Genomic DNA, 26,164 nt, shown 5'->3' with positions numbered 1-26,164 from the left:
TGCAATTTTTTTTTTTTGTTGGTGAAGTAGCACTTTATTTTCTTTTTTGCATTACAATTCTTAAAACACCTTTTTACCACAATTTATCATGTCACATCTTCATACATGTATTTTGTATAATGATGAGGGTCTCCTTCCACCATCCATGCTATTCCCCTTCTCCCTCCCTTTCCCTCCCATCCCTATTCCCTATCTAGAGGTAATCTTCCTCCCTTGCTCTCCCTCCCAACCCCATTTTGAGTCACCCCCCTTATATCAGAGAAGACATTCTGCATTTTTTTTTGGGGGGGGGATTGGCTAACCTCACTTAGCATAATCTTCTCTAATGCCATCCATTTCCCTGTAAATGCCAGGATCTTATTCTTTTTATTGCTGAGTAATATTCCATTGTGTATAAATGCCACATTTTTTTTTATCCATTCATCCACTGAAGGAAATCTAGGTTGGCTCCACAGTTTAGCTATTGTGAATTGTGCTGCTATAAACATTGATATGGCTGTGTCTCTGTAGTGTGCTGCTTTTAGGTCCTTTGGGTATAGTCTGAGAAGAGGAATAGCTGGGTCAAATGGTGGTTCTATTCCCAGTTTTCCAAGGAATCTCCATACTGCTTTCCAAATTGTCTGCACCAATTTGCAGTCCCACCAGCAGTGTATGAGTGTACCTTTTCCCCCACATCCTCGCCAGCATTTATTGTTGTTTGACTTTATAATGGCTGCCATTCTTACTGGAGTGAGATGGTATCTCAGCATAGTTTTAATTTGCATTTCTCTGATTGCTAGAGATGATGAGCATTTTTTCGTATATTTGTTGGTTGATTGTATATCCTCTTCTGAGAAGTATCTCTTCAGGTTCTTGGCCCATTTGTTGATTGGATTATTTATTTGTTTTTGTTGTTGTCATTGTTGTTGTTTTTGGTGCTTATCTTGTTGAGCTCTTTATATACCCTAGAGATTAGAGCTCTATATGATGTGTGAGAGGTAAAAATTTGTTCCCAGGATGTAGGCTCCCTATTCACCTCACATATTATTTCTTTTGCTGAGAAAAAAAAAACTTTTTAGTTTGAATCCATCCCATTTGTTTTAATTCTTGATTTTGCAATTTTTGTACTTTATTTGGTTAATGTTGTATGCCACTTAATTTATTTTCATATGTTGAACTATCCTTATATCCTTGAAAGGGATAAATTCCACTTGGTAATGGTGTATGAACCTTGGAATGTGCTATTAAATTCTGTTTGCTACTATTTTGTTGATGATTTTGTTCAGATATGTTAATTTAGTGTACCTGCAAGAAAAAAAGAAAAAAAAAAGAAAAGAAAGAAACAAAAAGAAAAGAAAATTATCTGTAGTTTTCTTTCCTTGCAGTATCTTTGTCTAGTTTTGGTCTCAAAGTAATGTTGATATCATAAAATGAGTTTAGAAGGTTTGTCTCCTTTTTTAAGTTTTTTGAAAGAGTTTCAGGAGGATTGGCATCAACATTAGTTCTTTAAATATTTGTTAGAATTCTCCAGTGAAGAAATCTGGTCCTGGTTTTTTTGTGGTTGGGAATTTTTTTTATTAAAAATTCAATGTCCTTTATTACATAGGTCTGCTCAAAATTCTATTTCTTCATGAACAGTTCTGGCAGGTAGTATATTTCTAGAAATGTATTCCTTTTTTCTATGATATTTAACTTGTTGGTATATAATGTAATTGTTCATGGAGGTCTCTTGATACCCTTTTAAAATTTCTGTGGCATCAGTGATAATCTCCTCTTCCACTTCTATTTTTGATGAGTCTCTCTCTTTTAATTACAGTTTGTCAATTTTGTTGATCTTTTTATAAAATAGCAATTGTTAGTCAATTTTTTCTATTGTTTTTATTCTCTCTATTTAGTTTGTTTCCACTTGAATCTTTATTAATTCCTTCCTTCTACTAACTTTGGGGTCAGTTTATTCTTCTTTTTGTAGTTCCTTGTGATGTAACCTTACATTGTTGATTTGAGATTTTTTTAATTAGGCATTTGCCATTGGTAACTTTCCTCTCAGAACTGCTTTTGCTGCATCCCATAATTTTGGGGATGTTGTGCTTTTGTTTCATCTCAAGATATTTTGTTTCTAATTTCCCTTTTTATTTCTTTGTTGATGCGTTGGTTGTTCACATATTTGGGGATTTTCCAGTTTTCCTTTTGCTAATGATTTCAAGTTTCATTCTATTGTGGTTGGAAAAGATATTTGGTATGATTTCAATCTTGCTAAAGTTATTAGGACTTGTTTTGTAAGCTAGCATGTGAGTTATCCTGGAGAATGTTCTGCATGCACTTAAAGAGAATGTGTATTCTGTGCTCTTGTTGAGTTAAATGTCCTTTATATGTCCATTAGGTCAACTGGTATGCAGTTTTATTCAAGTCTAGCGTTGCCTGGTTTATCTTATCTGGTTGATCTATCAATTGTTGAAGGTTGTGTATTAAACTTTGTTATATTGGGGTCATCAATTCTCTCTTCAATTCTGCCAATGTTTGCTTTATATATGGGTGCTCTGCCGGTTGTAGTTATTATATCTTCCTGATGAATTGAATTTGTTATTACTATGCCATGTTCTTTGTCTCTTTTATCTATTTTTGCCTGATGTAACTCTGACCATCCCTGTTTTATTTTCAACAGAATTTACTTTTAGTATCTATTCCCATCCTTTCACTTTCAGCCTATATGTGTGTCCTTATACGTAAAGTGAGTGTGATAGAAAGGACAAAGCTGGATTTGTTAAAAAATCAGTTCAGTTAATCTATGTGTTTCAGTTTGGGAGTTTAGTCCATTTATATTTAAAGTAATCCCTGATAGAAAATACTATTAACATTTTGTTCCTTATATTTGTAGTTATTTCATCCTTCTTTACTCCTTTGGTTCTATTCCTCTTTTTCATTGTTTTATTTTGTTTTGTTTGTCTATTGGCATGCTTGACATGCTTTGATTTCCTTCTTATTTCAGGTTTTTCTTCTATAGGTGTTTTTATTGTGGATACCACATGACATAAAATAGCTTATAACAATCTCTTTTAAAATTATAATAAAGTCAAACTTCATTTGCACATGAAAACTTTGCTCCTCTACATCTCCCCTTGTTATATGCACACTTTATGTTACACCTTCTTATATTTTGTATCTATTGACATAGTTTTGTGGTTAGAGTTTTTGTTTTTAGATTTTACATTCTAAATCAGAATTCACAGCAATTTGTGCACCACTAGTGTAGACTAGTAGGATTCTATATTTGTCTATATATTGACGTTACCAGAAAGGCTTGTATTTTTTGTTTCCATTTGCCATCTAGTGTTTCTTTGTTGCAACTAGTAGGACTCCCTTTATCAGATCCTTTAAGGCAATTTAGTGGTGATGACCTCTCTCAGCTTTTGCTTATTTAGGAAGGTTTGTGTCTCCTTCATTTATGAAGGACAGATTTGTAGTTGGGTGTGGTGGTGCACATCTGTAATCTCACCAAATTAGGAGGCTGAGGCAGGAGGATCATAAGTTTGAGGCCAGCTTCAGCAAATTTAGTAAGAACCTATTTAAAAATAAAAAGGACTGGGAATATAGCTCAGTGGTAAAGAGCCCTGGTTTAATCTTATGTGTGTGTGTGTGTGTATACACATGATGTATATAAATACTTTCACATGATCATATATATATGATCTTATATATGTGTACGTGTATATTCTCAAACTTATATATTCTCAGTACAGTCTCAAATTTAAACTTTGTCAGAGAAAGAATATATATTTTCAGTTCTCTGAGGATTTGAGTATCTAGTTTGAAGTGTTTTTATTGAATGAAATTCTTTTGCATTGTAATTCCATTTGGTATGATGAACATTTTATTTTCAATAAAATAGGATTGTTTCCTTTAAAAGAGAAAGGCCTAGTATGATTCTTTGCAATTCCGTACCAATCTTTGTTCTTTTTAATGTGAGCCCTCTCCATGTTTTCATTTGTAATTGGGCATGTAATAAGCATCCTAACCCATGAAAAAAAGGGCCGCCAGCAAGACTGTGTATCTTGCCTGCATTGCTGTTTCTCTTCTTACTGCCATTCTTAAGAGTAAATGACAAGTTAGATGAAATAAAATTTCCTGTTTTTTAAAATAAATTGTGTCAGGAAGCACACAACTATAATTGAGCACAAGAGATAAAGCATGAAGTGTACTACTGTAAAGGTTAAATCCTAACAAAAATGCAAGACATTTTTATGTTAACAGCATGTCTCCTGAAATGCAATAAAGCAACCATGAGATTATAATGCAATTTGAAAGAATTCTCAACATGTGTAATAATTGATTCCAGCGTGATTGATTAAAATTTGATACTTTGTTCCAAAATGACTTCATAACTGGCTTGAATAGAATAACCATTGAGAAATCCTGATACATTATTTTTAAATATTGTCACAGTTTACATTGAGTATAATTTTTCTAAAGAGAGTACTATATAGAGTTTGGAGTTTCCTGTCTTTTTCCATAACAAATTCTGTTTTGGGTCTTCATTCACTGAGTTCTCACTGAAGTTTCAGTTCTGTGGGCAATATCATATTCTTGTTTCCTTTAACATTTATAGTGATCATTGCATTTTTCCTTTGAGAAGTAGGCATTGAAAGGATCCTAGAGGAAAAGCCTGTCTGATCTAGGGCCTTTTCTTTTTCTGTTATTTTCAGTGAAATTATCTTAAATATCTAGAAAAAAATAGCAATTTAACTTGGTTTAGGTATAATATTTTGTTATAACCTCCAGTAGAATGGGTTTTAAGTGGGGTTCCCGGTTCCTGTGCAGTAAGATTCAATGAGGAGGCTCAGTTGTAGAGGTACTATTTTTTTGACCTCTGCAGATAAGACTATCAGATATGATGTTATTGAGTTGTTTATTAAAAAATAATTTCCATTAATTTAGAGTGACCCTGTAGACTCAGGCCAACACTATTCTAATTTCTCTGCCTAGAAAATTTCAGTGTCCTTTTTCTCTCTGTTTCCTTTTCTACCTTTCTTCTTCCCACAATCTTTAAGTACCTGCTACTTATGAAGAAATACATTTTTGAGACATAGAACAACACACTTTATTTAAAAAAAAAAAGCAACCTTACATTGAACAAAAGATGCCAGATATAGACTTTAAGTGTAGGAAATTTCTCTTTAAATTATTATTTTAATTGTACAAATGTATGCAGTATGGGGTGGTAATCTGGTAGACGTATATAGAGTAGAATGATCAAAATCAGATAATTAGCATTTCTATCTCTTTAAACTTCTTAAATATTTTGATTAACTTAATGATCACACATATTTGTGGAGTACAATGTGACTCGTATATAATATGTATACAAGTGCATGTATATAATATATACTGATCAAATTGGGGTAATTAGTATATCTTTCTTATAATTAACAAGTGTACAAAATTTTAAAGGTAACACTAATATATAGCTGGGTGTGGTGGCTCATGCCTGTAATCCCAGCAGCTCAGGAACCTGAGGCAGGAGGATCATGAGTTCAAAGCCAGCCTCAGCAACTTAGCAAGGCCCTAAGCAACTCAGTGAGCCCTTATCTCTAAATAAAATGCAAAATAGGACTGAGGATGTGGCTCAGTGGTCGCATGCCCCTGAATTCAGTCCCTGGTTCCGTTCACCCCCCACCCAAAAAAAACCAAGAAACCAGTATACAGTTATAAGAATATATCAATCACAAATATATAGAAAATCTCCTTGGGGCTGGAGATGTAGCACAGTGGTAGAGTGCTTGCCTAGTACATGCAAGGACCTGGGTTCAACCCTCACACCACCAAAAAGTTAAAAAGAAAATTTCTGCTGTTGAGTCATTTTGCCCAATTAAATCAAGGAGATGAGAGATCAGTCTTCCAACATAAGAGTCGAGTCGCTGGCTTAAAAATAAGTAGCAAAACAGGGACACTGCTACATCGATGTTCATAGCAGCACAATTCACAATAGCAAGACTGTGGAATCAGCCTAGATGCCCTTCAATAGATGAATGGATAAAAAAAATGTGGCATTTATACACAATGGAGTATTACTCTGCATTAAAAAATGACAAAATCATAGAATTTGGAGGGAAATGGATGGCATTAGAGCAGATTATGCTAAGTGAAGCTAGTCAATCTTTAAAAAACAAATACCAAATGACTCCTTTGATATAAGGGGAGGAAACAAGGACAGGGTAGGGACGAAGAGCTTGAGACGAAGATTTACATTAACAGGGTTGAGAGGTGGGAGGGAAAGGGAGTGAGAAGGGAAATCGCATGGAAATGGAAGGCGATCCTCAGGGTTATACAAAATGACATATAAGAGGAAAGGAGGGGTAAGACAAGATAATACAAATGGAAGAAATGATTTACAGTAGAAGGGGTAGAGAGAGAAAAGGGGAAGGAAGGGGAGGGGAGGGGAGGGGGGATAGTAGAGAATAGGACAGACAGCAGAATACATCAGACACTAGAAAGGCAATATGTCAATCAGTGGAAGGGTAACTGATGTGATACAGCAATCTGTATACGGGGTAAAATTGGGAGTTCATAACCCACTTGAATCAAACTGTGAAATATGATGTATTAAGAACTATGTAATGTTTTGAATGACCAACAATAAAAAAAAAAATAAGTAGCAAAGCCCAAATGCTAAAAGGGCTGATAACAGAGAGAGGCTTATCTTCCTATCAGTGATGGGATGATTCAGCACCAGAGCCAAGCCACAGCTGGGTTTTATTCAGTCCATCTGGTGGTATTTGTTTTCTTAATTAGTTGTTTTCCAACATTTAGAAATTGAGAGATTTCACATGAACATAAACATGAATTTTCAAGCTTCTCTTGGAAAGACCAGAATCTCAAGCACCCTGAAGCCTGCTTCCTCTGTTCGCAGCAATTAGCTGAGGTGCCTGGGCACACTGAGTGCTCTGCCCCCTCCACTTCTCTGACCTCTTCAGGTGGCCTTGCTTCTTGCTTCTACTTAATAGCATCTGAGTTAATGATTCCTGCAGTGTACTCATCTCAGACATCAGGGCTGGTCCTGTTTCCTTTCCAAATGTGTTCTTTCACTTTTCCTCCTGTGCCTTGTTAACCACCATCTTGGAGAAGGGCCCTGTTGCTGTACGGTGAGCAGCCAGAGAGACCTCCAGGGTCCCCTCCTGTCCATCTCTCCCTGTCAGTACAACATGCAAACATTGCCAGTAGGTGGCATCCCAGGGGGCAAAGGACAGTAAGAGGAGAGGCAGGGTCATGGCAAGATCAGGAGTTCAAAGCAGTTACCACAAGTTAGATGCTTAAAACCAGAGGAAAGGGGTTAGTCAAAAACTATCAGAATGTTTTTTCAGAAGTGATGGGTGAGTAAAAACCAGGAAGCCAGGGACAAGGTTGAACTAAAAAAGAAGGGTGCAAGTGTGGCCAATAAGCACACAAAAAGATGCTCAGTATCACCAAACATCAGGAAAATTAAAACTAAGAACCACAATAAGATACACTGCATATTCACTGAGATGACTAGAATTACAAAGACTGACAATACCACTCAATTGGGACCAACTGGAATTCTCATATGTGGCCAGCCAGAATGTAAAAAAGGACTAATGCTTTGGAAAATAGTTTGGTAGTTTCCTATAAACACACATTTACTCAAGGAATGAAGACATGAATTCATGCAAACCCTGGGGTATGAATGTCCACAGAAACTTTAGCCACAGTAGCCCCCAATAGGAAACGATCCAAATGTCCATCTGTAGGTGAATGGAAAACAAATTCTGGTGTGCCCATGCAATAGAGCATCACTCTGCAATAAAAATGGAATGTACTTCTGATACACCAACCAATATATATGTTGTTGTCAAAAAATTATACTGGGCAAACGAAGCCAGATAGTGTGTGACTCACAAATGTATAAAATTTTAGAAACAAAACAAATCTTGAGTTATAGAAAATAAATCCATGATGCCATGTGGTCAAAAGTGAGGGGAAAGTGACTGCAGGAAGCAGAAGGAAAATTTGTGGGTGTTGAAAATATTTCTGGGTCTTTATGGTGATACTGATTACATAGGTGTATATAGTTGTCAAACTCACAGAATTGCATATTTAAAACACATGCATATTATTGCATGTAAATTTTACCTTAGTGAAGTTGACTAATTTTTTTAAAAAAATATTTTTACAAAAAATAAGAGAAATGAACAAACAGAACAGAAAGCAAAGCAGAGGTGAGCCATATAGGCATAATATATTATAAACAAAGACATGAAAGTACTGACCTGAGGCCCAAATAGATGCCTGGGGACCCTTGTAGCTGTCGTAAGTAACTTTCTTTGCCCAGAGCTGCTCATACAAGTAACTGCTATGTGCAGCTTGCCTTAAAGTCACTTTGCATCTTTTCTCAGTTATCTTCCATTTTCTCTTCACTGTTTCCTGTCACATAAAACCCAACTGCTTTATTTTTTAAATAAAGTTTTATTGGAACACAGTCACACTTTTTTTTAACATATTGTCTGCAACTGGTTTCATGCCACAATGACAGGGTTGAGTATTTGCAGAAGAGACTACACAACCCACAGAGCCTAAAAGATTTATTATCTGTCATTTTACAGAATATAATTGAAATCCTTAACATAAAGCCAATTAAATTTTTTTTTTGGTACTGGGATTAAACCCAGGGATCCCAGGGATGCTTAACCCCTGAGCCACATCCCCAGCTCTTTTTATATTTTATTTAGAGACAAAGTCTCATTAAGTTGATGAGGCTGGCTTTGAACTCATGATTCTACTGCCTCAGCCTCCAGAGTTGCTGGGATTACAAGTGTGTGCCACTGTGACCATCCTAGGCTCCCAACTCTAATCATACAGATCACCTCATTGCCACTGTCGGTCCTTGTGCATTCTTTCATGCTGGTGACTGGTTTGTTCTCCATAACTTGAAATGGCTTTCTTCTCTACTGTCTTCCAATTTCTACACCTAATTCAATTTTTCTTTCTTGAAGTTATCTCTTGACTGCTTCTTCCCTATTTTAACAAACTTTTAATGAGTTAGTGTCATGTAGTAAAGTTACTTTCCAGTTGAATTGCTTCTACCTATGACTAATCTAGATGCCAGTTAAAGAATTATTTCTTTAGAAAACTGAATGTAACAAAAACCCAGGACATTTTTGGAAATTGTGTGCTCTCTAGCAACTTTGTGTTAGAATTTTTATACAAGTACTTTTTTATGAGTTATATAAAATGTTTTAAAAATAAAAAAAGAATTATTTTCTTCTCTTTACACTCCTTTAACCTTCTTTCCCACTCCCACCCAATGATCAAGACACTGTGTGAAAACATGTTTTCAATCTGCCTACCTGGTCCATCTACCCTCCCACAGTTGTGGGTCTTTGTCTTTTGCTAGGACTATTGTAATATTATCTCACAATATAATAATTATCTTACACTGTCTCTGCTCCATTCTTTCTCTTCTTTCCTATGTTCTTCAGCCAGCAGTCAAATGTTATTTTTTAAAATAAATTTTGTTGTTTCATTCCATTCCTTAGACTGCTTTTATGACTTCCCAACAAACGGAGAATAAGACCCTCTCCTTGCTGATGCTGCCACATCCTCTCTAGGCCTCTTCCCTGAGTCCGGGTGCTGTACCAGACCTTTCCCAGATCACCACTTCTGTACTGGTTATTCCTCCTCCTCGAATCCTCTCTGCCAGTTACCATGGCCCTTCATCCTTACTCTGCCTGGCTCCAGGAAAGAAGTGCTCCTGTCACATAACCTTACTTCTCTTTCCAGGGAAAGTAGCAGAGTCTGAAATTTACCTTGATTACGTCTTTGTTTAGTGATTTACTGTGTTTCCTTCCTCTAGTTTAATAACCACCTCATAAATAAAGATCTACTCTACCTTGCTTGCCTCTGTATCCCCAGTACTTAGCATGGATTCTGACACATGAAGACGCTTCCTGAGTGATTGTTGAATTAATGAATAGTGAAAACATAATAGTTATTACTCAAGTGTTTGCTCTTCTTCTTTGTTCCCATGAAATATTATTTTCCTAAAGATGCCCTATTTTTTTAAACCTTATGTTTACAGGTACTTCTATCCTGACTGTAAAAGCTTTTGCTTCCGACTCAATTCAGGATGGTATTAAATACTCGATTTTTAGTGGAAATGAAGATGGAGTTTGTTCCCTGGGCTCCAATTCAGGTAATCCTTCTCTACTATAATATAGCTTTATTTGCTTTTCCATTAATGTTACTAGTCTACAAAATTTTCAAAGTAAAATTTTAAAAGTTAGCAAGAAATTTTTATAGTAGCCAATGAGAAACTACGGGAAACCCAGAACTATCTGTGTGTTTGTTTATGTATAGTCACTAAGAATTCTATTTCAACATTTCCAAATTAGCATTTATCCTGTGCTTTGGATTTTTGAAGATGAATTGGTTTCTACTTATAATTTCCCAACCTGTTTGGGAAAATTGGAGCTAGAGTGTGGAGATCAATGATACTGAATTTGAATTGAAAATAAGCACACATGTCTGGCCCTAGGGAATTTTCATCAGAGATTCTTCTAATTCGCCACTGAATGTCAACAATGCAACAAGAAAGGACAGCTGGAAAAGTTTCTATGTGGTGGTAAAGAAATTACTTCCAAATACAGCATGTATTAAATTTAGCTTTAATACGACCATTATTGTGTTTTAAATGAATACCAATTGATTATTTGAAACATACTTTTTTGACTAACAGCTATGCAGTAGATGTATATCTATTTCTTCATTGTCAAACCTCAAAAAGAATGGTTTCAATAATTTCTATATTACCATACAACTGCCTTATTTAATCTGTAATACATGCACACGGGAAAAATTGGGAGGGCATAATTTCTTAGAGAAAAGCCTTTATGGTGGCCAGGGCTGGTGTTATGGCTTTTTGGTCCATGCAGCCTTGGGTCAGCAGCCTTTCTGAGGCAGTCTGCTGGAAATTTCCATCCCTTCACCCATGGCAGAGTGGAAGAATGACACAGGAAACCTGTTGGTGAAAGGTGCTTTCAAACACCACTGCCCCATGAGCTTTCCCGACCTGGTGTCTTAGATCTCTGGGGAAAGAGCTGAGATTAAACTGTTTATGAAAAGAGGAGCATAATAGAGATTCCATGTTATCCCAGACTATCCAGATCTTTCTTCCTCCTGATGTGGCCCAAGCACGGCCTTCCCCCGACCACTGGATTATATTATTAAAAGGCAGATAAAATTTACCTAGAGTCAGAACAAGGAGGTCACCCACAGAAATCTACTTTTCTATTAGTTCTGTTGAAAGTTATGTAAGTATTTTTGAAATATCTACATGATAATACATTAAAATATACAAAATACGTAATGGAAAATAGAAATATAAAAGCCCATGTGTTTGTTACCTGTCTCCAGAAATAAGACATTACTAGAACTTTAGGAAGACATGTGTATCTCTCCTCCTTTCCTCCCTCTTCCCATTTTCTACTGCTTAAAAGTATGGATGCATATTGGAATGGCTAAATCCAGTTAATTAACATATTGTTGCATATGCTAAAGAGCCTCAGGCTCCCTTCTTCCACTCCAGAGGTATCAGTAATCTGAATTGGATATTGATAACTGAGTTTGTTTTCATTGTTATAATTTTCCACTGTGTTCAAATTTCTAAATAGTGTTATTTTCTTTGACCTTCATTTAAACATCATCTCAGAAATGCTGTGGGCTCTTTTGCTCAATATTTTTACTGACTTAAGGTGCATAAGCCTCTCCCTGTTTAAGAGAAATAGCAAAGAAGGAAATTTACCTGTTTTCATATCTTTTGTTAGGCCTGCCTAAATATTTTGTACTTTCTTGCTGAAGTAAATTAAATTTTTTTTTCTGACCATGTTGGTATGTATGTTTGAAGTTAACTTTTGTGTTTTGAGTTTGTATCAAGAAAGTTTGCAAACTCACTGATTCTGACATTTTCCTATACATTGTACATACATAATCATTTTCTGAAAATGTCTTCCCCTATGTTGATTGAAAGTTATATAGCTATTTCTCTTCTTTTAGTGGTTAATCTAGCTATTTTAATATTATAAAGTTAGAATCCAAGGTGAGACAAAATCATATGTACTACACAAGGCTTATAATTCTTTATCTCCAAATACTCCTTTTTCTATTTGCATGGTTTGGTTGACCACAGTTTTAGTTCTTTTAATTAGGAACATTTAGAATTTTGTAATAGAGTTAGCTTCTTCTTAGCTAATGTCTTTGCAAACTTTTCTTTCTTAAATCTCAAACTTCCCTTTATTATCATTTTCTTTCTACCCCAAATAACTCCTTTTAGTGACTTTTAGATTTTAGTTGTGTAAAAAAATGTCTTTATTTAATCCTTATTTTTAATACATACTTTTGCTGGTCTTATAATTCTAGACTCACAGTTACTTTCTCGCCTGTCTTCTGGTTTCCTGCTGTTGCTCTAAGAAGTCAGCAACTGATCTAAATGCCATTCATTTGTATCTTTCCTTGGAACACCAATTAGACAAAGATGGAACCAAATAAATCTCTCCTATACCTCTTTTTCATCTCTTTGTCTTTTTTGCTTTTCAGTCTGAGGAATTATATTTTTTCATTTCTAGGATTTTTCTTCTGTTCTTTTTATTGTGTTGTCTTGTACTGTATTGGGTTTTGAATCCAAGGAAGCTTTACCACTGAGCAGCATCTCTAGTCCTTTTTATTTTTTATTTTGAGACAGGGTCTTCCTAAATTGCTTAGGATGCCATTAAATTGCTGAGGCTGTCCTTGAACCTATGATCCTCCACCTACCTTGGCCTCCTGAATTGCTGGGATTACAGGTGTGTATCACCATACCCAGCTCTTCTGCTCTTTTTCAAATATCTTTGGTCTTCAAAAAATTTAATCTCTTGTTCCTTGTGCATGTTTCCAAGGTTTTTTTATATATATTTAAGCATATGGGGCTGGGGATGTAGCTCAATGTTAGAACATTTGCTTAGCACGTGTGTGTCCCTTGGTTCCATACCTAGCAACACTGCATTTATATATATAATTGTGAATGCAGTAATTCTACCACTGTAAGTCCTTGAAGTTTTATTCTGCTGTCTGTTGGATTTACTTGTTGCTTTTCGTGGGTCTGAGTTTCTGTATGATGCTTGTACTTGTGAACTATGACCTCCACATTGTCCTCAAAACATTTCCTTTGAAGCTTCTTTGAAGCCTGGATTGAATTTGTGCCCCTCAGAGATGGTTTTCTTTCCTTCTAAAATTCACCTGGTTACAACAAACAGGAACAAATTTAAATTTAATTCTTTTGGGGGGAGGTACTGGGGATTGAACTCAGGGGCACTCAACCACTGAGCCACATCCCCTGCCCTATTTTATTTAGAGACAGGGTCTCACTGAGGTGCTTAGCACCTTGCTGTTGCTGAGGCTGACTTTGAACTCTTGATTCTTCTGCCTCAGCCTCCCAAGTCGCTGGGTTATAGGTGTGGGCCACTGCACCCAGCAAATTTAATTCTTAAGAGCTTTTTAAAAGACATTTAACTGTGATAGTATAAGTACATAAACTCAGGCCCAAGCTAATGAATTCCTGGAAGAAATATTTTTTCTCTCCTTGTTAGCAAATGCAAAGTCAAGAAAATCAAGTTTTATGCATCAGTTTTTAATTTTTTTTCACATTCATTGTTCATTTAGAATATAGCTTTTGGGTTTCTACTGTATGCTGGTTTTTTCCTCTTAGCCTTTTAACCTCTGAACCTGTTTTTCACATTCTGAAGTGCCAGAGAGGCATTTCAAGGAAGTCATGGAAGAAGGTCTTGGAATGAACATAGACTTTTAGTGCATGTTTTCCTTCAAGGATTCCTGTTTTCATTGTTAGGTTGTCTTCTGGGGATTCCTTACAATTGTACCAACTCAGTAATGCATTTTAATATACACATAAACATGTATGTGCATAGGTATTTTAATCAGCTTTTTCACTGCTGTGACTAAATAACCTGACTAGCACAACGGTAGAGGAGGAAGAGTTTATTTGAGGGCTTATGGCTTCAGAGCCTCAATCCATAGACAGCTGGCTCCATTCCTCTGGGCTTGAGCTGAGGCTGAACATCATGACAGAGAGTGCGGCAGAGGGAAACAGCTCACAGGGTGATTAGGAAGCAGAGAGAGAGAGGGTCCATTCACCAGATACCAATATATACCCAAGGCCACACCCCAGTTCCCACCTCCTCCAGCCATAGCCCACCACTTCAATTACCACTCAGTTAATCCTTATCAGAGGATTAAGTCACTGATTGGGTTAAGACTCTTACAACCCAATCATTTCTCCTCTGAACCTTCTTATACTGTCTCACATGTGAGCTTTATTGGGACACCTCACATCCAAATCATAACAATAGGTAATGTGCATGAATATCATATGCATCCAAATCTTATCAAGCATTTTAGTTGCCTTGATCATGAGCATCATTAATATGTGTAGATTATATATATATGTATATATAATCATATGTATATATATAATCATATTATATATATAACTGTTATCATGAAATCTTTAAAATTTTTAATTATGATATTAAATGCATGTCTCGTACTATCTTTGACACATTATCATTAAATTTGTGCCTAAAGATACCTAACAGGGGTTTTTATGGATGTGTGTATTTTAAACCTTGGATTAGTTGAAATAGAAAACTGGTATACATGATGAAATAATAAAATTGATCTCTCAAATTGTGGTCACTGTTTTAAAAGATAAAAATGCAAAGAACCTCTGTTCCATTGTTACGAGCCAAAGGTTGACTTTTGTATTTAAACTTCATGCTGCTTTGGATTAAAAACATCTATTACTGTCTAAACCAGCAGGAATTTTAGAGTTTGACTAAGACTAAGACTGTGTATGTAAATAACAGATGGTAGTATTCAGTCCATTATTTGGTAGATTGACATAAAACAAAAATGATCAAACTTTCGATGTTTCAAAGACATGCTTGTGGCAGGAGAGAGTTTAAAAAGCTATTGGGTAACATAAATATTTGTCACATGCTGCTTTGGGTTCATATAGTTGTGTGCACACAGTGTAAAATGACTGAAGTAACCTGATTATTTTATCAAGCATGTAGCATTTGAAGAATCTTAATCTCATTTTGATGTGCACTTTATAAACTTGGACTAAAGCTATGTATTAGAAGGAAAAATATTGCTGCAGTTTTTTCTCATGTTAATATACAACTGGCACATAATGCATAAGCAGGAATGTAAAGGTGATATTTGCAAGGCTTCATGCTCTAAGGAAAATGTGAACTTCTGCCCGTGTCATTAGACAGCCTGGTAGTACTTTCATCTCACTGATGACTACATCTTTGATGTCTCTGAGAAAAAAATTCATGTGTATCATTGCAGGCAAAATGTGGATTTAGTAGGTGTGCCAGCCTTGAGTCATCTCATAGACTGGCTATTGTCTTTTCCATTTGCACAACTTTCACAGCATGTGCCAGTTATGATGCCAAAAATAAAAAACCAAGCAAGGAAAGCATTAGACCCATAGATCCATTCCAAGTGCAAAATTCCAATTATCAAAGCCTAAACACAAGCCTTTTATTAAAAACTCCACTTTGATCTGCACCATAATTGGCACACTTTCTACTAAATGACACTGGCAATTTAGTGTTGCCTTTCTATTTTATTTTTCCTTTACAAACAGTAACACAATAGCATGATAGCATGATGCTGCGTTTTCTAGAGATCCGGTGAGAGCCATGGACCCACCTCAGACTTGGCTTCCCTACAATTTAGGGGTGTAGGAATCAGCCTTTGTGCCACAGATGTTTCTCAAGACCAGCTACTTTCATCACCAACCCATAAGATACATCTTAATGTTTCTGCAGTTGCCAAAATTGGGAGCTACCCATAATTCTCTGTTAGGGGTGTGTTGAACAAAACAGACTGTGGTGTGTAAAATTAATTTGGTCCCAGGACTCAAAATAATACTGAAAATCTGATGTCAAAAAATAATAGTGAGTTTATGATACTTTAAATTTGATAGTAAAATGAGTTCTGAATATAGAACATAAACAGTTAATGTTTTGAGGTAACAGAATATTAACTATAATATTCTCACACACACACTCCCCCACACACATACTCAATATCAAAGATAAAACTCAAGTGTTTTCTGAACTAGGTTGGTTATCTGGGGAAATGTGTTCAGGCAGAGAAATAAATATGCTCTTCCAGGCCAAGTTACTGGAAAAAGTATAGGTTCTTTTGCCAGAAAACCAAACTTCTAAAATTCCATGTAGAGATGTTGTATCATGTGGTCTGCACAGCTACCTATAAAGTCATTATGAATATTCTCATTTCATGGAAAAGGAGCTTTAGCCATATAGGATCTGAAAAACCTTCTCCAGCAAGTCACAAAAATGAGGTGTTGGAGCCATTAATTTAACTAAGTGAAGCAACCAGTGCTAGGATTTATTCTTGGTTTCATGTGCTTATTTGATAAGTCTCTACTTGATGGAATTTCAGATAGTCAAAATGATAATAAGTGGGATCTGAAATTTTGTTCTATGGCAGGGGGGAAAAAGCAATAAAAATTAGAGAAGGCAGTTATATAGAAGGAATTTCTTAATTTAGGGGAGAAACTTGAGCATGACATCATCCCCCAAAGTCTGCTTCCCTGAAAAAGATAGCATCCATTTTTTATTTAGTTCTGCTTCTTATATGAGGATGTTCAAGTACTCACGAATGCCTTCTAGAGGCCACACCCTGAGCTAAGTGATGTGATGGAGTGTAAAAGACAGGTAATAGCCCTCACCTTATAGAGCTTATAAACCTGGAGAACTAATAGGCCTGAAACATGTAAGGTAACCGAGGAGGCTGCCTACAAATGCAGATGTTTTGTGAGAGTCTGTGGGTAGTGGGCATTGGGATGGCACAGGGCAAGAAAGATCACTGTAGGGGGCTAGACGTGGGGACCATTCCAGGCAGGTGAGAGGCATGCATGACAACTGTGAAATGACCATTCATGGAACACTGGATGGATTCAGGTTATGACTGGAGCAGAGAGGGCAAAGCAGAGAAAGAAGTGAGCGAAACTTTACAGGTGGGTGAGGCCCAAGCGAATGGACCCTTGCAGGTTAAAGATGCTAAACTTCATCCTGTTAGCTGTCAGAAGCCCATGAAGGATTTTATGCAGGACAATGACGGCATCCATTTTTATTTAGTTCAGAATGGAAACTGGATTGGTGGGGAGACCAGGTAAGTGGCTAATACAGGGGACAAAAAGGGAAATGCTGATGGCTTGGAGGAGGGCAGCAGAAGAGGTGGATTAAGAGACTTTGGAAGGTGCACTTTGCAGACATGACAAAGGGCTCCATATGGAGAGAGAAGGATGGTTGAAGAGAGAACTCCCAACCGGGTGCTATGGAGTACCGCAGTAATCCCAGTGACTTGGAGGCTGAGGCAAGAGGATTACAAGTTCAAAGCCAGCCTCAGCAACTCAGCAAAGCTCTAAGCAACTTAGTGAGATCTGTCTCAAAATAAAGGATAAAAAAAGACTGGGGATGTGGCTCAGTGGTAAAACACCCCTGGGTTACTGGATAATCCCTAGTACCAAATAAATAAATAAATAAAAATAGAAAGCTCCGTATTTTACATATTCTATGGTTTCTTTCCCTCTACATGTTTAAACCCTGCAAGTACCTGTTAGTTCACAGCTCTTTCCACAATGACCTTCGTCAGTGGGGACAAGAGGCCTGCCGATGGGAGACTGGTGGGAATGTGAGCCTATGAGTCAAGGGTAACTTGGATCTCCTTAAAAATAACACCACATTCTCTCTTTTCTTTCTCCTTGGGAATAAAAATAGGACAACTCACTGTGAAAGAACCCAAATTCCTCGATTTTGAAGTCAGAAATGAAATACAACTCATCATTGTAGCTGAAAGTGGCGGGCACAGAGCCTACAGCAAAGTCGCAGTCTTGATACAGGATGCAAATGACAACTCGCCATGCTTTGAGCAAAGGTTTTATCAAGCTTCAGTGTCTGAAGGCCAGCCCTACAACACTCACATCATACAGGTGAACAGAAGTGTATGTGTGTGTGTGTGTGTGCACTTGTGTGTATTAATCATGATCAATGTACATCAGAATGTCAAAGGCTTCTGTCCAACACATTAATTAAAATTTAAATGTCCCACTGGGAGTGGAGGTGCATGCCCATAATCCTAGAGGCCCTGGAGGCTGAGGCAGGAGGGTCACCAGTTCAAAGCTAGCCCCAGCAACTCAGCAAAGCCCTAAGCAATTTAGTGAGACCCTGTCTCTAAATAAAATATAAGAAGGCCTATGGATGTGGCTCAGTTATTATGCACTCCTAGGTTCAATCCTCAATACAAAAACCAAAACAAAACAAATGTCTCCAGGTACAGCATTTGAGGGTTGAATGAAACCTTAGATTGAATGAAATCTGAAATTTCTGCATTCACTCTTGTTCCTCTTTATTCATTCAGTGCTCCATTGCTGCCCACCTGGTTTCTTTAGGGACTCTAAGCACTGCAGGCACTAGAGGGACACTGCAGGACCACACACACACACACACACACACACACACACACACACACACAAAGACAAGACTTTCAAATATGTACAGTTTAGGGGGGAGGTTGGAAATATAACATCAAATGTTATACAATTAATGTTATAATAGGATCTTGCAATGAGTGTCATGAGAGCAAACAGGAGTGACTCACAGCCTCCTCTTGGAGGGAAAATGTGACACTTCACAGAGGACTGATCTTTGCATCAGGTCTTACAGGTGAACAGGCAGGTGGACAGATCCTCTGTGTTTCAAGACTCACCTCATCTCATTGATGAGCCCCTAACAGTAAGAGAATCTGTTCACTGTCTAGTCTTGTTCTAGCTCTAAGTCTCACCCGTTCTGGGTAGTGTTTCTTCTTGCTTCAGGACTAGTGCCCATTTTTTCCTTTCCCTTCACCATTAAACTATATTCTGTAGTCAAGAAGCTGGGCACCAAAGGATCTGTAACTTCCTGTGAATCAGCGAACAAAATCAGCATAAAACCATCTTCCTGGCAAAGATAGCCATAGAATGGGCGTTGCCTTTGGCTCCTAGAACACAGCACCTCATGCTTACCACATCATGGGTTTCTTCTCTGGGCTAGATATTTATATGGAATACAGCATTTTCAGGACAAGATCTCCAATACTTCTTCACATACAGTCACCCGAATATATAGAAAGACGCCTTCTTTTTACTTAAGTGCAGTTCCTGACGCACACGAGCCCCTCTGTTGCTGGGGACCAGTTGAGTCTCAGCTCTGCTGGAGGTTCAGCTTCAGGCCCCTCAGTGTCACACACACAATCCGGGATCCTCGTGTCTATTATTGCAGATTTATTTTGTATCAGAGGAGCCTGTTTTCTCCAGTCACCAACCTGGTCCACAAGTGCTGTCTTTACTCCGATTTCAGCCAACACTGGGATGTTTAAGAAAGTGATGGTGGCCATGGCAGATCCTTTTGCAAGGGGGATTTCTGCATGGAGGCCTGTGGCGTTGCCCTTCTCTGTCCCCCATGCTAACCTGGGTAGGGCCAGACTGCTCCCTGTGGAGTAAGTGCTCCTGAAGATGCCTTCAAAGCCCAGGTGCCCCAAATGGGGGGGAATCTGATTCACCAGTGCCTCAGGTTATTGCAGACTTCTAGAAGGTTGAGTCAGGGATAGACATGATGCATTTTGTTCTTCCCATTTTTGGATTGCTTAGTTCCCAGGAAGCCAGCACTGCCATTCTCTGTCCTGCTAGAAAGAGGTTATGCCAGGCTACTTCCTGGTTTTTGCCACCAGACTGCACACGGGCCGTTTTGTCTGCAATTCTAGAAATTTCCCTTGAGGATCTGCTCCTTCTTGCTGTGGTGCAGACTTGGCGGTTGTATCAAAGACCGACTAACCTCCCACCCTGCCCCACTAGAGGTGCTATGCATTGCTTAGTCTCAATCAGACGGACTTTCTCTTGGAATTTGAAGGGACATCAAGACAGACAGAGTAGAGCTGATTTATCTTGATGGCAACAACCTGAGGAAGCTGTGCTGTAGATCCCCAGAGTTGCTCAGCTTCTTGTTCACCAGATCATTATCTCGCCAATGCATACCTTTTTGAAGTTAGCAGTGGTGCACACGTGTTACCAGCATCCTAAAACACTGTTCCACGGCCTTACAAGGCCCACCTTCTGTACACTTCTAAGTATACACCTCAACGGACGTGATGGGCTGTATTTGTCCCCAGTTGGAGACTAGTTTCTCTTCCTGGTGATCCCAAAGGACACCATGTATTGATGCCTTTCTGTACCCCATAATTGGCTTGTGCACCCTCCTGATGAGGTCCTGAATGCTTCACTAGGGCCACTAAGATGGGGTGGCAGTGTGAAGGATGGATCAAGAGAGTAAGGATTAGCAGCAAAATCCCACTGGGACATCCAAATAACAGCCCAGGAGAGAGAAGACAATGGACATAAGCTAAGGCTGAGGGGCACAGAGTATGTAGAATTTTTTAATTAATAAATCAGAAACTCATTCTTAAATAAGATCTTCAATCCATTGATCTAATTGATTTATTGATTAAAATTTAATGTGGACTACACAGTACATCTCCATGGAGAATGAGGCCAAACATTTGTTCCAGCTTCAGTACTACTTTTCTAACTCATCAAATCAAGTGATCGGGATCTAAATTTATTAGCACTAAACCTAGGCTGTATCTTTTTAAAAGATCCCTCTAAGTTAAAACTTGAATCAAACATAAAAAATCTGCACATGGCTGATTTTATAGGTGATAGTTTAAACAGGAGGATAAAACAGCAAATGAAAATTATTTTTCACCATATGAAGGTTTCCTGTAACACTTATTTCCTTTTCTGGTGCCAGCCTGAATCCATATACAGCTCTGGAAATCTTCTATTCAAGCAAATTAGATATTTTTTCCAGCAATTTTGCCTATTGCACAAAATTATAGCTCAAGAACATGTGAAAGTTATTTGGAAATCCTTTGGATGAGTGTGCAGAAAATTTCATTTCCCTCATCACGCACTTTATTATAAAGTTAAATGTAAGCTTCAGGCATTGTTTTTTATTTTTTTTTTTGAGTATTTGTAATGGTGGTTTTTAAAATGCATTAACAACCTGTGATTCTTTTATAATGCATTTCTCTGAAAAGCAAGCTTATCCCATATTGCAGATTAAATCCTATCTAATGGAAGAGTCGGTTCCTCATAGGTTTTTGCTACTGACCTGGACAGTGGGTTAAATGGCCTTATTGAGTATTCCATTCTCTCGGGCAACCAAGAAGAAGCCTTCCAGATTGATGCTCTGAGCGGGGTGATCACAGCAAATTCAATTCTGGATTACGAGGCCACCAGCTCCTACAGGTTTGTCTAGGATTCATGTACATTTGATCCACTTTTCTGCTTGGAGTCTAGTAGCGTCATTGCTTGGGTCTCCACTTCCTGTTTATGGGAGCTTAACTGTAAAATGTGTTTTCTTTTGATCCCGTTTATGGTCACCTTTTTTGACATGTAAAAATAGTCTTAGAAATAATTTTTTTATATGGAAAAAGGAATGAGACCTGATCTAAGATTTTAGGAATTTGTGATGCTGTTAAATACAGAGAGACATTAAAAAAAAAAAAAAGTTTGTGACATGCCTTCTGAACCATAGCACCCTCTGCAAATGTTTACTGTTCTTATTTTTAAAACAGTGAAGACGGAATGAAAAATTCTCTATTCTTATTTTGCGCACAAAAGTACAATGTTGTCATCAGAGTTCTTGTGGCAGTACGATGTCCTAACTGAAATAATAGAAATGATCTTATTCAAAGCATATGTTCAAAGTTAAACTGCTTTTGTCTGGTATGCCAGCCTCATCCAGAACTCTATATAGGAGAGAGTAGTAGTGTCACAGATCTTCTGGGTATTTTTAACAGTCAGTGCTACAAAAGTCTAGAGTTACATGCAGAGATATTTGTGGCATCTCAGTCTGTAAAAGCAAAAGACTCTTAGGAACCACCACAAGGAGGTACTGCAGAGGACAATGGCATGACCCTTCCAGGATACACCAAGAAACTCATTTTAAAAAAGAAAGGGGTGTGTCTGTGTTTGCTGCTGAGGGGAGAAAGCTCTAGAACATGTAATGTGTACACGGTGTGACTCTGAGGAAAAGCTCGCACAGGGACTTAGGAAGCTTCTGGGTAGGTGCCATTAACCTTGTTTGTCTTTGGCTAATTGGGTGGGTATGTTGGGGTTAAAGAGACTTGGCTTTCTGGTTGTACAATCCAGTGTGCTTTATATTTGTTTAACCATTTTATGTTTTTTCAAGAGCACTTGCATATACACTACAGCGTGCGCCTTTATCATGGGAGATGTAAGACTGCCAGAGGAAGCCTGAAACCCCATGAAGTACTGAACCCTATATATGTTGTATTTTTCCCTGTATTCCCTGCAGTATTACCACATGGTACCAGAGTTAATCTGTTCTTCCATGTTTTATGCTCTGGTGCCGCCTTGGCATCACTACTCTCACACTTTGGAGATATTATTAAGTAAAATAGGGTTATTGAACACATTCACTATAATAACCCAACAGGCAATCTGATAATCAAGTGGTACTAAATGACTAACAGGTGGGTAGTGTATACAGTGTGGATACACTGGATTAAGAAATGATTCATGCCCAAGCAGGACAGAGCAGGACAATGTAAGTTTTCATCACACTATCCAGAATAGCATACCATTTAAAAATAATGAATTGTTTATTACTAGAATTTCCATTTAATATTTTTGGGCAACAGTTGACTTTGGGAAATTGAAACTGGGAAGCAAAACCACAGGTAAGGGAGGGCAGACACCATTTTATTTCATTTAATCTTTACAGCCACCTCACAAGGAAGTTCAGTTTGGCATTTCATATTTACTGATCAGGCAACAGAGATACACTAGCTTGCTCAGGGTCACAGACTTTTTAGGGATCAAACTTGGACTTGCACTCAGCTCTTCTGATTCTGAGTCACACTATTACCATACAAACTACAGAGCAGACCTCTTACTCAGGGAAAAAGAGATGTAAAAATGGCTGGGTCAATATTCTCCTATACCAGACTTCTTTCATGTTTTATGAGGAAAGTGGAATATATTAATGGTAATAAACAATGAGAACTGATTAAAATAGAATAGGTTCCTGGATGGATTGAAATAATTAGCAACTAAAAACCTTCCAACTCTAAGAGTTTAATCAAGTTCTTTTTCATTTAATATATTTCAAAATATTATTTCCAAAGCACTTTTTAAAGTTTAAGACCTTGCCATGTATTAATTATCAGGAAAATTTTCAGTAATATTTTAGTGTAATCAATTTTTATGACACAATGTGTCAATATGTAAAAACCTATTTCCACCACATTGTTTCTTTAGTAATTTGAGCATGAAGTATTTTTTCCCTCTCTGTGGATGACTGTAGGTAAATCTCAGTGCTAATTGAGTGATTGAAAATCAGAGATGATTGACAGTGCTGTGTTGCAGGAGCTAAGCATTTCCCAGTTATAATTGACTTTTCTGTTATAGTGTTCCTCTTATTCAATGAAGTCTAATTAACAATTAAATCTAACTTCTTTCAACTTTTTCCTATTTGCGTCATGGTTTCTATGTTCCCAAGATCTAAATTGGTACCAATATTTTAAAATGGATTTCTCCAAATCCCCATGAAGAAGTAACTCAAGACTGGGAAAAGTGAAAACTAAGAGAAGTTGAAACCTACCCACCCCTGCCACACACACACAAACACACACTCACACGCTCACATATCATCTCCAGCATTACTAAAGCAATAAAGTATTTTAAGCTTCTTGCCTCTCCAGGTTCTCCTCTTACCCACTCCCAACCCCTGCCTGCCCTCTGGCTTCCATTTTTCATTTTTTGAGCTTATGTGGTGATAGGGATTGAACCCAGGCCCTTGTGCCTACTAGGCGAGCGCTCTGTCCCTGAGCTACATACTGAGTATGTAGCAATGAAAATTATAGGATGATTTTCCTCTAGTCTGCTACACCCTGGGTGAATGCTTTGGAAGTGCTTTCATTTAATTTTCAACTTTAGTTTTAAAGTATTGCTATTTTGTCTCAGTGAGGAAAATATTCCTAATCCCAAAACTTGGTTTTAAAATATACATTGAGGGGATAAAAGGACATAGTGTCAGTTATGATTTTACTAAGCATAAATAAATTAAATAATTTTAGTTTTCATATGAGGGCACATTTGATAAAACTCAGTGGGAAGATGACAAATTATCAAATAGGCATTAAGCTTTGTCTGATTGATTTATCTAAATTTATAAAAACCGTCTACCAGAAAAAGGCCAAAGATACAAAGACAAAACAGTCCTTGTTCTCAGGGAGATTCATATTGGGGTCCTAGTAAAACCCCTTGACAGCATATTAATAATCACAACAGTAGCCATTTATGGAGATCCTGCTTTACATTTATTATCTAATTGAATTCTTATAATATGATTTACAGAATGAAGATAGTAAAATTCAGGTAAAGTTGCTTGGCCAAAAACAAAACTAGTAAATGATAAAATGTGAAAGCAGCCCATGAGAATGGTCATAGTAGAGCTTCCTAGAAAAAAAAAATTAAAGTTTGAAATAATGTTAATAAATAAGTCCCAGCTCACAACTGTGAAATTGCACAGTTCAAGTTTTAGTTAATGGCTTCTGCTACTGGACTCATCATTGATATAGACATATCATTGTTTAATTTGGCAATTGGTATTCATATAAGCCTTGTAACATTATAGGGCCCAAATTTTTAATTTTTTGAGGGACTTTAAATAAAAATGAGAAAAAAATCCTAGTCGACTGATTGTTAGTTTAGATGTTTAAAAATTCAACTTCTATGACATAAATATTCAAGGTGAAAAAGCAATTGTTTGTCAGAAGCAACGCTCAACTTACAGTACACTCTCCATTTAAAATTCATTGTGACTATGAGAAACACAAGGAAAGCAATTGAGTATACAGGGTGAGAAATGGACTGAGGTACTAATGATCTTTTCCAAAATATTCAACTTATAAGCATCAGTGTTGGGATTGGAACCCCAGTTTATGGACAGCTTATGGAAAATGAATGGAAGTCATCCTAGTCAGAAGGTCATGAGGAAGGCATGGATGTACTAAAGTGTTTTGTATGCTTGGAAATAATGAGCCATGGAATATACCTGAGAATCAACAGAGTGTGTAGTAACCACAGAGGTTGGCAGGCTGCAGGTAAATTTTGAAGGATTTTATATCACATATAATGAAAATTGTACTTTATTCTGTGGCCATACAAAAGCATGAGCAGTTGAATGAATGTTCTCTCTTTATTTTGTAAAACTATCTAGTGATGGATGACAGAAAACTTGCTTCAGGAAGACAAGGCAAGTTAGGCAGCATCTAATAAAGATCTGTTACCCAGATGAAGGGACTGTGCTTATTGGTTTTCCTTTACTATAACAAATACCAGAGATAAATCTACTTAGAAAGAGAAAAGGTTTATTTCCACTGAGTTTTGAAGACTTCAGTCTATGATTAGTGGGCCCATTGCTTTTGGGCCTATGGTGGTGCAGTAGCTCATGGAGGGAGCATGTTTTAGAGCAAAATCATTATCTCATGACTGGAAAATGAAATAGGAGGAGAGGGAGGAGCTTGTATCCCACAATGCCCCTTGAGGGCATTATCTAAAGACCTTCCTCTAGGCCTCAACTTCTAGAGGTTCCACTGCCTCCCAGTTATACCCTGGGCTGTGGAACAAATCCTTTAACATGGGTCTTTGGGGGATAGTCAGATACAAACAATAGCAGGGACATACTTAAAACTTGATCCAGCTATGGAACCGTAGGGACTTGGTGATAATTTTAATTTATTGAATGAAGAAGGAAATAGAAAATGGCTCTGAAATGTCTGCCTACAAAAGACAGGGGACTAGATGAGGATTAAGAGTCAGTGCAAGAGGGGGCTGGGGATGTGGCTCAAGCGGTAGCGCGCTCGCCTGGCATGCGTGCGGCCCGGGTTCGATCCTCAGCACCACATACCAACAAAAGATGTTGTGTCCGCCGAGAACTAAAAAATAAATATTAAAAAAAAATTC

At 37.4% G+C, this 26,164-nt stretch overlaps 1 protein-coding gene across 1 annotated transcript in view; it reads left to right on the top strand.

The window, feature by feature from the left end:
* The window catches only part of Dchs2 (dachsous cadherin-related 2), a 138,394-nt gene that overhangs the window by 96,618 nt on the left and 15,612 nt on the right, over nt 1-26,164 (top strand). Inside the window, 3 exon segments of the mRNA XM_077803107.1 lie at nt 10,067-10,180; nt 17,856-18,067; nt 21,267-21,418. Of these exon segments, the coding sequence (XP_077659233.1) occupies nt 10,067-10,180; nt 17,856-18,067; nt 21,267-21,418 (478 nt within the window).

The sequence above is a fragment of the Urocitellus parryii genome, chromosome 10 (genome assembly GCF_045843805.1).
Source record: "Urocitellus parryii isolate mUroPar1 chromosome 10, mUroPar1.hap1, whole genome shotgun sequence".
Lineage (NCBI taxonomy): Eukaryota > Metazoa > Chordata > Mammalia > Rodentia > Sciuridae > Urocitellus > Urocitellus parryii.
The sequence above is the reverse complement of the archived record's forward strand: the minus strand, read 5'-3'. Positions and strand labels throughout refer to the sequence as shown.